The sequence below is a fragment of the Vicia villosa genome, linkage group LG6 (genome assembly GCF_029867415.1).
Source record: "Vicia villosa cultivar HV-30 ecotype Madison, WI linkage group LG6, Vvil1.0, whole genome shotgun sequence".
NCBI classification, from domain to species: Eukaryota; Viridiplantae; Streptophyta; class Magnoliopsida; order Fabales; family Fabaceae; genus Vicia; species Vicia villosa.
Window position 1 is genome coordinate 160732706 of NC_081185.1, and position 12413 is coordinate 160745118.

Sequence of the window (12413 nt, forward strand, 5' to 3'; positions counted from 1 at the left end):
AACCAAATATACTTCATAATATTAACTAATTTCTAAAATAGAATAGCTAGATAAAAAAAAATGTATTTGAAAATTACATTAATTTTAATAAAAATATAAAATATATTTTGTATTATTATTTTTAATATAAACTTTTTATAAGTGAGTTTTTTAACTTGTATATCTAGAGCACAAATTAACCGAGATAAAATTAGTTATTTGTCGGGAAAATAGGAATCACGATAATTATGGTCGAAACTTTGAAAAGCAATTAGAGTCATTCAGAGGTCTAACCAGAAATACTAGTGACTTTGGGTTGAGAAACGAAAAATAACTTAATCATTTGGCGGGAGATAAATACAACACTCATTCGGCGTGCTTACTTCACCTCTCTCTCTACTTTCCTCTCTAATCCCTCAAAGCAACTTCAAAACCGCTCTCGCATCGTGTTGCAGAAGCCTCAGCTATGGAAGATCAACCTCCACCTTCCGAAGCTTCAACTCGCCGTCCCGTAAGTTTCATTTCTCACTCTTCACAACTTCAATCGTGCTGTGATTTAACCTAATTTCGTTTCACTCTTTCCAAATCAAGCAGAAGAGGGGTAGACCTCCGAAGCAAACGTACAGGGAAGTTGATCTAGATGAAGATATGGAGGAGCGAGAGAGCTCGCCTGAAGATTTCTCCGAAGCACGTCCGATTCCGAAACCTAAGCGGAGTCGGAATAATGATGGAGCTGCTCCGAGTGCTTCACTTAAACCTACTGATCAGACTATGATTGGTAAATTGAACACTATTTAGTAGTCTCGGCTATTTAACTTGTTGTTTCAGTTAGTTAGGGTTTTGAATTGGAACTACTTGATTGAAAATTTTACATACTTCAATGAGGTGAAAATGTTCAGTTATTCAGTTATTTATTTATTTTATTTAGTTGAAATTACTAGTTAGTGATTTTCTGTTATTGATTTTTACTATATTTGTTGATAATCTGGTCTGTATTGTGCTATAATAAGGATTTTAGCCTTAAAAAAGAATTTTAGTAGCTAAATGTTAGTAATCCAAGGATCATATCTAGGGCTCCAACTCCAACCCTGAACTTTAGCCTCGAAACTCCTCTTTAGCCTTGAAACTACTCCCTCCGTCCCAAATTATAAGACACTTTGGAGAAAAATTTGTTCCAAATTATAAGTCACTTTACAATTCCAATGCAACATTAATGATGTTTTTTCCAATATACCCTATACTATTTGTTTCTCTTTCTCCTTTCAATTCTCTTAATTTCTCTTTCCACTGAAATTAATGAAGGACAATAGTGTAAAGTTATACATCATTTCCCTTTTCCATACAACAATGATTATTTTTCATAATACGTGTGAAATGCCCAAAACGTCTTATAATTTGGGATAGAGGGAGTACTTTTTAACTCTTAGTTTGGTTTTGCGGTGACGAGAACTGATTTTGAGTGAATTGATTTTGTATAATTGATTCTGGTTATAAGTGAGTTGAATGTAAAGTGATTTATGTTTGGATACATTTATGTAAAAGTGAGTTGAAGCTTTTTGAAACTCAAAAGCTACAAATATTAGCTTCTTCTAGAATCAAATCTAGAAGCAAAATCAATTATACTTTTGAGAAAACAAACATGTCTAAATCAATTCAAAATCAATTTTACATCTCTAAAATTGCATTTGGCTCTTCCAAAATAGAAACCAAACATACACTTAGTTCACCAACATAGCTACCTATTTGCGGTCTTTTTAAATAAATTTTTAGCCTATGTTATTTGTTTTTTCATTTTTAGAATATAATTTTGACCGCGGTTGTTGATTTTGTTATGTGATAGTTGGTCCGCTGTTGATTTCTTGTATTGTTATTTTTACTTTCGTAGAGGCGATCAAAGTTAACGGCAAACTTATTCCTCATGTGGTCAAACTTTGGGTTGAAAGCTACGAAAAGGATCCACGATCTGCATTGGTTGAACTCTTGACAATGCTGTTTGAGGTACAAAAGCTGTTTAGAGTTTTGCATTTTAGTTTTATGTGAAAAAACTTGGAAATTTTGTTATTTCATCACTGCTTTATAGATTTTCGTGGTAAGATCTTTATCGACTTTGGTACTCTTACTAATGGCAACAAAATTAAATTTTAAATGGTGTAGGCATGTGGAGTCAAGTATCACGCCAAAAGTGACCTCATGCATGAGATTGCCGTTGATGATGTTGTTGTTGATCTTGTCAACTCTGCTAAAAGGGTATACAACTTGCTCCTGTTTAGCTTATGTTAGTTTCTGTCAGAAATAGAATCACACACTTGGTTGGTCAAACGTTACTTGGTCATAAATTGATACGTTTGGTTTCAGGTTTTATAATTGATTTCAGTCCCAAAATCAATTCTAAGTAAAAGCTAATATTTCTAGCTTCTATGGTAACATAGAATCAATTCTCAAGTTTATTAATTAATATATACCCACAAAAGCAATTATGATCCATATTGCAGCGTATCGAATATGATTCAGCAGAGATTTTGACGCATTCATGCTTCATTGGATAAAAATCACTTTTTTTTGTGTGTGGAAGTATTCAAACATAAATAACATTATGTTCAACTTATTTCCAGCCAAAATCGACATTATAAATCTATTTAGTCAAAATCAAATTCTATCACAGCAAAACTAAACACACTTTTTTTCTTCACAGGTATCTTTTATTTATATATTTGATATAATAATAAATAATAAAAATATGCCATTTCAAGTCTTTAGCCTACTTTTCAGGTGCAATGATCAATTAATGGTCTAGATGTATGTAGACATTTGTCCTTTCTTTGACATTTTAGACTTTATTTACAAATTTGGAGTGGAGGGAAAGAAGGGCTTTGGAGGGAGAGGACTAGAGGAGAAAATAGAGAATTTTTCTTTTTTTTTAAGAGAATGCTAAATGAATGTTTATCATTATTATATTTTTAATTTTGAGAGCATTATAACAACTCATATTAGATTTGAAGAATTGATCTAAAGTTCTAAACCCTCCTCTCCAAAATTGCAAATAGAGCCTTAGAGTGAAGTTACTTATGGTGACATTTATCATTTCTTTGATTTTTAAGAGCTAGATGCTTTCCTTTGACATTTTAGGGTGAAGTTGAAGATTATCTAAATTCCAAAAAGAAGGAGTTTAAAAACTTCAAAGAGAATCTAGAATCATTCTGGGATAATTTGGTCCGTGAATGTCAACATGGACCATTGTTTGACCAGGTTTTATTTGACAAGTGCATGGACTACATCATTGCACTTTCATGGTAAGTGACTACCGGAAGATACTGATTCTGGCAAGATACTCATTTATATATATATATGTGATGACTTATGTGCTGTTGTGTACCTATGTAGCACCCCTCCAAGAGTTTATCGTCAAGTTGCTTCATTGATGGGTCTTTCATTGGTTACATCATATATTACTGTTGCTAATATGCTTGGAGTACAGAGAGAGACTACTCGTCGACAATTAGATGCTGAAAAGAAGAAATTAACTGAAGGGCCTCGGATAGAGTCACTAAATAAAAGGTTTTCTGAAATGCATGAGAAAATAACGCTGTTGGAGGAGATGATGCGCAAGATATTTACTGGGTAGGAGTTTGTGAAACTTCAGAATATTTTTCTTTAAAAGAAAAGAAAGTAGCGGTCTATCATGGATTTTATAACTCTTCTATTCTGGTGGTTGCATATCTAACATGTCCATGTAATATACTTTTTGAAGGTTATTTGTGCATCGCTACAGAGACATTGACCCCAATATTAGAATGTCATGCATTGAGTCACTCGGTGCATGGATCCTGTCATACCCGTCACTTTTTTTGCAGGATTTGTACTTGAAATATCTTGGGTGGACGCTGAATGACAAAGTAATGAACATGTTTTGAGTTTTTTTATGTTGTCTTCTAACTTACTCTTGTTCTATACAACTTACTTGTTCCTATTTTTTCCTTTTACCTTTTGCCCCACCTTTCAATTTGTAGATTGCTGGTGTAAGAAAGGCTTCAATACGAGCACTGCAAAATCTTTATGATATGGATGATAATGTACAGACCCTTGGTTTGTTTACTGAGAGATTTTCTGGCCGGATGATTGAGCTTGCTGATGACATTGACGTTGCTGTGGCTGTTCAGGCCATTGGCCTTGTTAAACAACTGTTTAGGTCCTAATTTCAAACCTTTTTCAATGATATATTACTTTTTTGCTGATAAGTTTGCATGCACAAGATTTTAAAACGAGAGTTGGTTTCTTGGTTTATGCAGACACCAGCTTATTCCTGAAGATGACTTGGGTCCTTTGTATGATTTGCTGATTGACGATCCTCCAGAAATCAGGCACGCCATTGGAGCATTAGTATATGATCACTTGATTGCTCAAAAATTTAATAGCTCCCAATCAAGATCAATAGGTCTATAATCTATTCATAAATTTTTCTATTTAAAATAGATAACTTAGTTTTGACCAAGACAAGCATGTGATTAAAACAATTTCTTTCCAGGTGAAAATGACAATTCTTCTGAGGTTCATCTTAACAGAATGTTGCGAATTCTGGATGAGTTCCCACCAGATCCAATTTTGACAATTTATGTTATTGATGACGTGTGGGATTACATGAAAGCTATGAAGGTATACCTATGTAACTTATGTAAATATTAGGGAGGGTGTATTATGGAAGAAAGTGGTACCTTCTCATTTCAACCAACTCATCTTTTGTTTTGTTTTGTTGGGCCATTTGCTTATGCATCTCTGGACTGACTTTTTCAGTCATTAGATAATGTTTGGTAATTGTGTGAGAAAAATATGAGGCATATAAATAGAGGGATAAAAGTAGGCAACCTTTTGAGACCCAATGCCTGCACAGCCATATAAATTAATTACACTCTTTTATCTAAATTTCTCATATTTTTCCCCTTAACAGTGCATACTTATTTATATGTTATAAAATAATTGCTATAGTTTGTTAACTATCAGCTATCGTTTTGGGGGTTAAATAAAGGACTGATTACTTTGTAGGTTAGATCATGGAACAATTTGAGAATTTTAAAGCTAATATTTGTAGTGAAGTCCTTAAGCTAATATTTTTACTAACCAGGTCTTCTGTTATAATGTTGTTAGACAACAGTTTGTAATATATGACACGACATGACTTGCAATATAAACTTTGTAGGTCCCTAAGCTAATTTATATTTTGTAAATAGGTCCATAACCTAATATAACCTGACATAAACCGGTTAATTGGAAAATAAACAATTTGATATATCCAACAGAAATAAAATATAACAAAGTATTGAGGCGACCATTAGGAGAAAGGCGTCTGTAGGCTGTAGCCCTGTGGGATGTAGAATATTCAAGAAATAAGCATTCTTGGGGCCTGTATAGGGCTTGTGATTGTTGTATAGTCTATGTTAAAGGAAACAAGAACGATTAATTATGTTACTAGTCCAACAAGACCCGTTGCTATTATTGGTATGAATTTAACTTCTTTATAATTTGTAGTGTAACAAATTAATATTATTTTCTTAATTTTCAGTCTCTGTTCTTTGTTTTCCTCCTTCAATGTCAAAACAAAAATCCTTTAATCTAAATACTTTTAACAATTTGGTGGCCTTTGTTGGTACTCAGTTACCTCAGTGACTTAGTCCTTTGCAATTTTCTATATATTTTCACAAATCATTGGTTATCTACCGAAATATGTTTAGGCTATTAAAATTGTTTTCATTCTTTGCATATCCCAGACTAAAAGAGAAGCAAGTTGGGTTGGACCACTAGGTTTGTCTCAGTGTTCTGGTGTCTGCACAATGTATTTACTTGTAAAATTTGAACCTGTTTGCTTTGCCATTGTTGCCCTCTAGATATTGTAACAAAGGATAACACCAATAGAGTTTTTAAATCAGATACTATTGTGCTTGACTGAGTATGGTTCCTTGACAGTACTCAATATTTTGTTTGTAGGATTGGAAGTGCATCATATCCATGCTCCTTGATGAAAATTCATCAATCTCTGACAAGAGTGCAACAAACTTGGTTCGTCTCCTGTGTGCATCAGTGAAAAAGGCTGTTGGAGAGAGAATAGTTCCTGCTGTTGATAACAGAAAGCAGTACCACAGCAAAGCCCAGAAAGTTTGTCTCACCTTGATTTTCATTTTTTCAATCTAAATCCTGATTCCCGAGTTCTTAGTTTTAATTTTATACTGGGATTTGATGAGTGTTGCATAATTGCATGTGATGTTGCATAATTGCATACTCGCTTTGATTTTCAAAGCACTGAAAGGTTGTATCACTTTAATTTTCATTTTTTCAATCAAAATCCTGATTCAAAATTCTTAGTTTTAATATTTATACTGGGATTTGATGTGTGTTGCGCACTTGCATGTGATGTTTAATATTTATTTTGGTAAATAAACATTTTCTCAATCCATGGTTTTATATGTACTGGTCATTGATTCTTTTTGCTACAAGGTTTGTTTCATTATTCTTGGTGACTGACTCTAATCTCTTCTCCTCCTCCAATAAATGACAGGAAGTATTTGAAAATAATAAACAGGATATAACTGTTGCCATGATGAAGAGTTACCCATCACTCTTGCGGAAATTTATTTCAGATAAAGCTAAAGTATCATTGCTGGTCGAGATTGTTTTGTATATGAACCTTGAGTTTTATTCCTTGAAGAGGCAGGAACAGGTTGGCGAATCTTTCTGCTGGTGCTTTTAGACTATTTATGATATTTCTGAAAAACTAATAAATGCTTTCTTCTACAGAATTTCAAAACTGTTCTCCAGCTTATGAAAGAGGCATTTTTTAAGCATGGTGACATGGACCCTCTGAGAGCTTGTCTGAAGGCAATTAATTTCTGTTGCATCGAAAGTCGAGGGGAATTGCAAGATTTTGCTCGAAATAAGTTAAAGGAACTCGAGGATGAAATTATTTCTAAGTTGAAATCTGCAATTAAAGAAGTGGTGGTATGCTCATCATAACTCAAATGTCATGTTTTCTGTTGCTTTTAGATCTTGTACGAGAAACTTAACATCAAGAGTTTACTCTGCAGGATGGGGGTGATGAATATTCTCTACTTGTAAATTTGAGAAGGTTGTATGAACTCCAACTGTTTAAACATGTGCCTATTGATAGCATATATGAAGACATTGTAATGGTGCTACGTGATTTTAGGAATATGGAGGATGAGGTGTGTAAATGGCTGCTAACAGAAGGTGTTATGTTTCCTGTGACATTCTTATTAATGTCTGATTAGTTTTCTGCATATTCCCCCATTCAGGTTGTTGGTTTCCTGCTTCAGAACATGTATTTTCATCTGATTTGGTGTTTGCAGTCCATAATAGATGGAAAAAGTGTTTCTGCTGCATCCATAACTTCTCTCCTGTCTAAGCGTGATACTTTGTTACAAGAACTTGTATATTTTGTTGTTAACTTGGCAAATGACAGCAATGGTGGTAAAAGTGGAAGTGAACTTGCTCGCAGAGTAAGAGAAGTCTTACTCATTTTCCTTTTTCTTTCTCCAGCGTAAATATATTATGTCTTGAGGTCTGAAATTGTGTTACTTTCCGAAGGTATGCACTTTGCTTGCAGAAACATGGTGCGTACATAGTCCGGCAATGCTTTTTAAGACAAAGCTCGAAAGGTTGGGATATCAACCTAATGCATATGAGGTCCAGAAGTTCTGGGAACTTTGTCAACTGCAGTTTAATGTTTCAGGTAACCCCAACAAATATGCTAAAGATGATGGGCTAACTCATTTCATGTTTCTTAATTTTTACTTGAAACAAATTAGTACACTTGAGACTGAAAAAATTACATATTCACTGTGTGTGTGTGTGTGTCTATATATATATATATATATATATATATATATATATATATATATATATATATATATATATATATATATATATATATATATATATATATATATATATATATATATATATAATGAGGCTATATTATAATATTATATATAACATTAATCTTATCCAACGAATCCCTCGAGATTAGGGAATAGAATCAAGAAGAAAGGAAAGAATCCTGTAAAGTACAACCGGGATAATATATCGTCTCAAGGATAGTAATACTACTCTAAATATCTTACAGTATTTCAATTGGCTGCTGTCTTTACTTTGAACATTGCATTTGAAGTTCCGATTGTGTTTTAAATTTGGATGTAATACTGCTAAATACTCTCATTGATGTATCTTTTCCTTCGTATTTCTATTGTGTACTTGTGTTGGTTATAATTCTAGAAGTCTGTTTCGCTTGCCTATCCATTTTCAGATGAGGTAGAAGAAGACGATGTAAACAAAGAATATTCAGAGGAGACAAATAGATATTCTGTTATAATTGCTGCTTGCAAACTGATTGTTAAAAATGTTGTCCCAAAGGTAAACTATATTTGTCTCTGACTTATGAAAATTGCCTAACTCTGGGCACAAGTATTTTTCTTTCTGGTAAAAGTTCTTTTGATGCCAAAATTTTGGCTATTACTTACGCAGGATTATCTTGCTCCCGAGATTATTTCTCATTTTGTAATGCATGGAACACGTGTGACAGAGATTGTAAAATATCTGATCACATTTTTTAAAACATCCGAGGATGATTTGGGTGCCATTTTTCTTGAAGCACTTAAAAAGGTAATTGCTGTTCTACAATTGATATATAGCCATATGTCATTTTTTTAATTTTTAAATACCAATATAATTTTCTGTACCTTGTATTCAAACGGGGACACATGACTAAAATGGCTTCTAATTGTTACCCGGTCCTGGGTACCCTAACAACAACAAAAAGGCACAGGAAAATGAATAAAAAAAGTTATTATTGTTATGGAAATATTGGTTTCTTCCTCATTTTATACTATAGGATCACTTTTCTTTTTCCTGGAAGAATAATTTACAGAGCTTATTTCTTTGCAAACCTTTATGATTTTTTATTTTATAATTTGAGTTGATAGGAAATGAAGGGTCTCTCTTTCCACCATCCCTCTTTGTCTGAGGGATTGTTAGTAATAGTAGGTCGCCTATAAGGCATACTTATGTAAGACGCGGGTCCGTTACAAATGACCCAGCCTAGTTTTGTTGTTTGTTGTATTTGAATAAATACTGTAGGAGAGAAGGGTAGACATTCGGGTAACTAGTATTTGTTTGTTGGAAGAGACTAGACTCTCTAGCCTAGCTTCTAGTGGGTAGTTACCATCAGTTACTTTACCTTTACTGTCTCATTATTGTATTTCTTTAGTTCCCTTGTAATACAACTCTGTTGAGAAGTTATTCCCAGAGTTTGATCAATAATACAAGTATTATCCGGTAATCATAGAGATAACAGGCCGGTTCTAACAGGGATCTATATGTTTTATATCATGCCTTCAACTCTCCTCTTATTTCCTAACTTCTCACCTATTTATTTTGGTAGGCATATCTCCGGCCTACTGTCGATAATGCTGAAAATGACAATATTTCATCAGTAAACTCTTTCTCGGGATGTAAAAAATTGGCCGCTCAGCTTTCTGGAACTTTTATCGGTGCTGCTCGGAATAAGCACAGGTCAGACATTTTAAAACTTGTCAAGGATGGTATCGAGTATGCTTTTGTAGATGCTCCAAAACATTTGTCTTTTCTGGAAGCGGCAGTGATCCATTTTGTACAAAAACTCCCTTCATCTGATGTGTTGGAAATGTGAGTTTGCTTCTCACTATTAGTGCCATTTTGAAACATTTGCTTTTGTGCACATTTTAATCAGCTTGTTTACAATTAGTATGAAGGATGTTGAAAGGCGAACCGAAAATGTAAATAAAGACGAAAACCCCAGTGGCTGGCGTCCCTATTGCACATTTATTGAGGCCTTGCGGGAAAAATGTGCAAAGAACGAAGTCTTTCAAGGTTGTTTATGCATTTTCTTGTCTATTTTAATAATTATACTGTACAGCATAACACTTTACATTATAAAGCAACAAACTGCTAAATCTTTACTTTAACCAAAATATATAGTTTATGCAACCCTAAATCCCTAATGCGTATGCTCTTCTACAAATACTACAAATAAGAAAGCAGTACATGATTTGATGTACAGTTTCCTTATTTAACTGTAGTAAATAAGGAAGCAGTTAGTGTTGGTAGTCAAGCTTCTAAAAAATAAATATTGTTGGCTATTGAGGGGTAGATCAGATCAAATACACTATTAAGGGCCCGTTTGTTTTGGCTTTTTTTAAAAATGATTTTTATAGTGTTATATAATTTTGAGTAAAAAATTTTTACAAAGAAACTTTTTATAAAAGCTTCAAATGAAAATTTTGTTTGAATAGTTATTCTTAAAATGTGATTTTAGGTATTTCATCTATTTATGGAAAAAAATTGGATATCAAAGTTTAAAAAAATCACCTAATTTTGAATCTATTTCAAATAGATTTTCATAAAAATCATTTTTGAAATACAACTTTTTAAAAAATTTGCGATTTTGACTGAGTTTTAGTCTTCAATAATGTATATTTATGTTACAGGATGTCAAAATTAGTGTTTTGTTCTTGTTGGTTTGTTTTGCTTTTTCTGAATGATCCTGATATTTCAAGAGTTTTCTTACGTTGTAATTCTCTATGCTATCTGTGTTGAACCTCTCTGGTCATGTACCTGTCTGTCTTGACTCCTGTGAATTTGAAGTTCTCTTCTGGAGATAATATTGAAAGTTGATTACTTCTCATTTGAAATACGCAATGTACTTGATAACTGCTTATGGCTATCTCTAAATCCTTTAGATTATCAAGACAATTTAGTATCAATTTGGCTCCTCGGAAGTAGGAGTTGTTCTTTTAAATATAATGTGTGGATACGCTGTTAAGAATCATTATTTGAGGTTTTAACATTGCCATACCTGTGCATATATTTTATTACAATCTTAATTATTAGTTTTTTCAATCAATGGTTGTTGTTTCACTTTATTCTCTTATACCTAATTTTTGCCGACTCTGTTTGAGCACTAGGGTGTCTGTTTAGCCGCTAATTGCAATTTTTTTAACTTTTCACAATAATAGTAATGACTAAATGGTAGTAGATATCTTTCCTTTTCTTAGTATTTGATGTGATCTTAGATGCCTAGCATTGGTATATTCAATGTAAAGACTAACTGTGCTAATATTTTCAGATGAAAAAGAAGGGGTTTCTGTTAAGCGTCGGGGTCGTCCACGGAAATTGCAACCCATGCCAGGAAAGAAGCTTTTTAATGAGCATAACTCAAGTGAAGATGAAGATTCGATTAGTGCATCTGAACAAGATGCTCAAGATGAAAGGGGGAGGCAAGAGGAGGAAGTTGAAGGCACTCCTTTGATACATTCAGCCAGGGTCTCAAAGTCAAGGGCACTGCAAGTTTCTAGAGAGGAAAGCAAAGGTCAGACAAAGACTGGAAATTCTGTGAGAGCTGTGGACAATATATCTGCTTCTAGAACATCAGGTATCTCATATTAGCAAATCAAGATTTGAATATCAGTCTTGGATCTAAATGCATATTGAATTGAGATATCCATACTACAGTTCAAATCAAATTTGCAGATCTAACTTTTAAAAGAAATTTTGCTTCCATTCTAAATTTTTCTGAGGTCTTACTGAATATCATTGAAGTGCTTGCGTGATCTTTTTTTATGTATGATAGAAAAAGTTCATGTTTTGTGGCTTACATATTGCACTGCCTTTTCTTTTTCAACCACGGTGGCCAGGGAATTTTCTTTATAACTTTTCTTTGAATCTTCACCAGTAACTATTTAGGGGTTTTGCGACCTTCATATAACTCTTGCTGATACAAAATAGCGATGATCATGTCACTGATAGAATACTGCTTTGTATAATTTTATCAGGTTAATGTTGCCCGTTGTTAACTGTATTCCCTATTCAGAAAGCCTGCTGAATATTTTCTTATAACTACTTCCACTTCTTCTTCATTGTGCAGGAGCTTCAAACTAGCATTGCAAAGTTGGAGGGAAAAAAGTATATTTGCAATTACTTTGGTACATATAAAGTTTAGTTGTTGGTGTACGAAACTTGTTACAAGTAATATATAAGTGTAATAAGGTCATTAGATTCTTGGATTTGTCAATACTCTTCAAGCTTTAGAGCTATTTCCTGGATAAGGGAATTTAGCTAAACTTGCTTATTTTATCATTAGGTATTAATCTCATCTTCCCTAGTACTTTGGTCTACTCCTCAGAAATATCAACCTCCAATAGCCCTCTCTAAGAATTATTAGGTGGATGAGTAGATTTTGAGAAAATTCATACGAATTAGATTGCCATGGAGGTTATGAGCTAAACTCTTTTCCCGTTAAAAAGAAATATAACCCACTAACTAATACTTATATCTTGTGGTAAAATAATGAAGTAAACTAATATAAGATAGATCATTATGTTCTATATTGTTTTTAT

At 33.3% G+C, this 12413-nt stretch overlaps 1 protein-coding gene across 1 annotated transcript; it reads left to right on the forward strand.

Moving 5' to 3' along the window:
• Positions 1-253: 253 nt before the first annotated feature.
• Positions 254-12191, forward strand: LOC131610870 (sister-chromatid cohesion protein 3). The gene is made up of 22 exons (XM_058882927.1): positions 254-490; positions 574-757; positions 1865-1977; positions 2134-2226; positions 3106-3269; positions 3361-3597; positions 3728-3872; positions 3987-4165; positions 4266-4411; positions 4502-4629; positions 5956-6123; positions 6524-6685; positions 6763-6963; positions 7050-7187; positions 7278-7481; positions 7570-7714; positions 8288-8394; positions 8506-8643; positions 9422-9684; positions 9764-9888; positions 11144-11449; positions 11942-12191. Exons 1-22 carry the CDS (start codon positions 446-448, stop codon positions 11953-11955), a joined length of 3405 nt encoding a protein of 1134 aa, XP_058738910.1. The 5' UTR covers positions 254-445; the 3' UTR covers positions 11956-12191.
• Positions 12192-12413: the final 222 nt, after the last annotated feature.

Bases quoted from the DNA above. Each gene is read 5' to 3' on its own strand.
- LOC131610870 (XM_058882927.1), top strand. From the start codon at position 446: ATGGAAGATCAACCTCCACCTTCCGAAGCTTCAACTCGCCGTCCC. The intron at 4,412-4,501 runs GTCTATAATCTA...ATTTCTTTCCAG, and splicing joins CTCCCAATCAAGATCAATAG to GTGAAAATGACAATTCTTCT. The intron at 7,188-7,277 runs GTGTGTAAATGG...TCCCCCATTCAG, and splicing joins TTAGGAATATGGAGGATGAG to GTTGTTGGTTTCCTGCTTCA.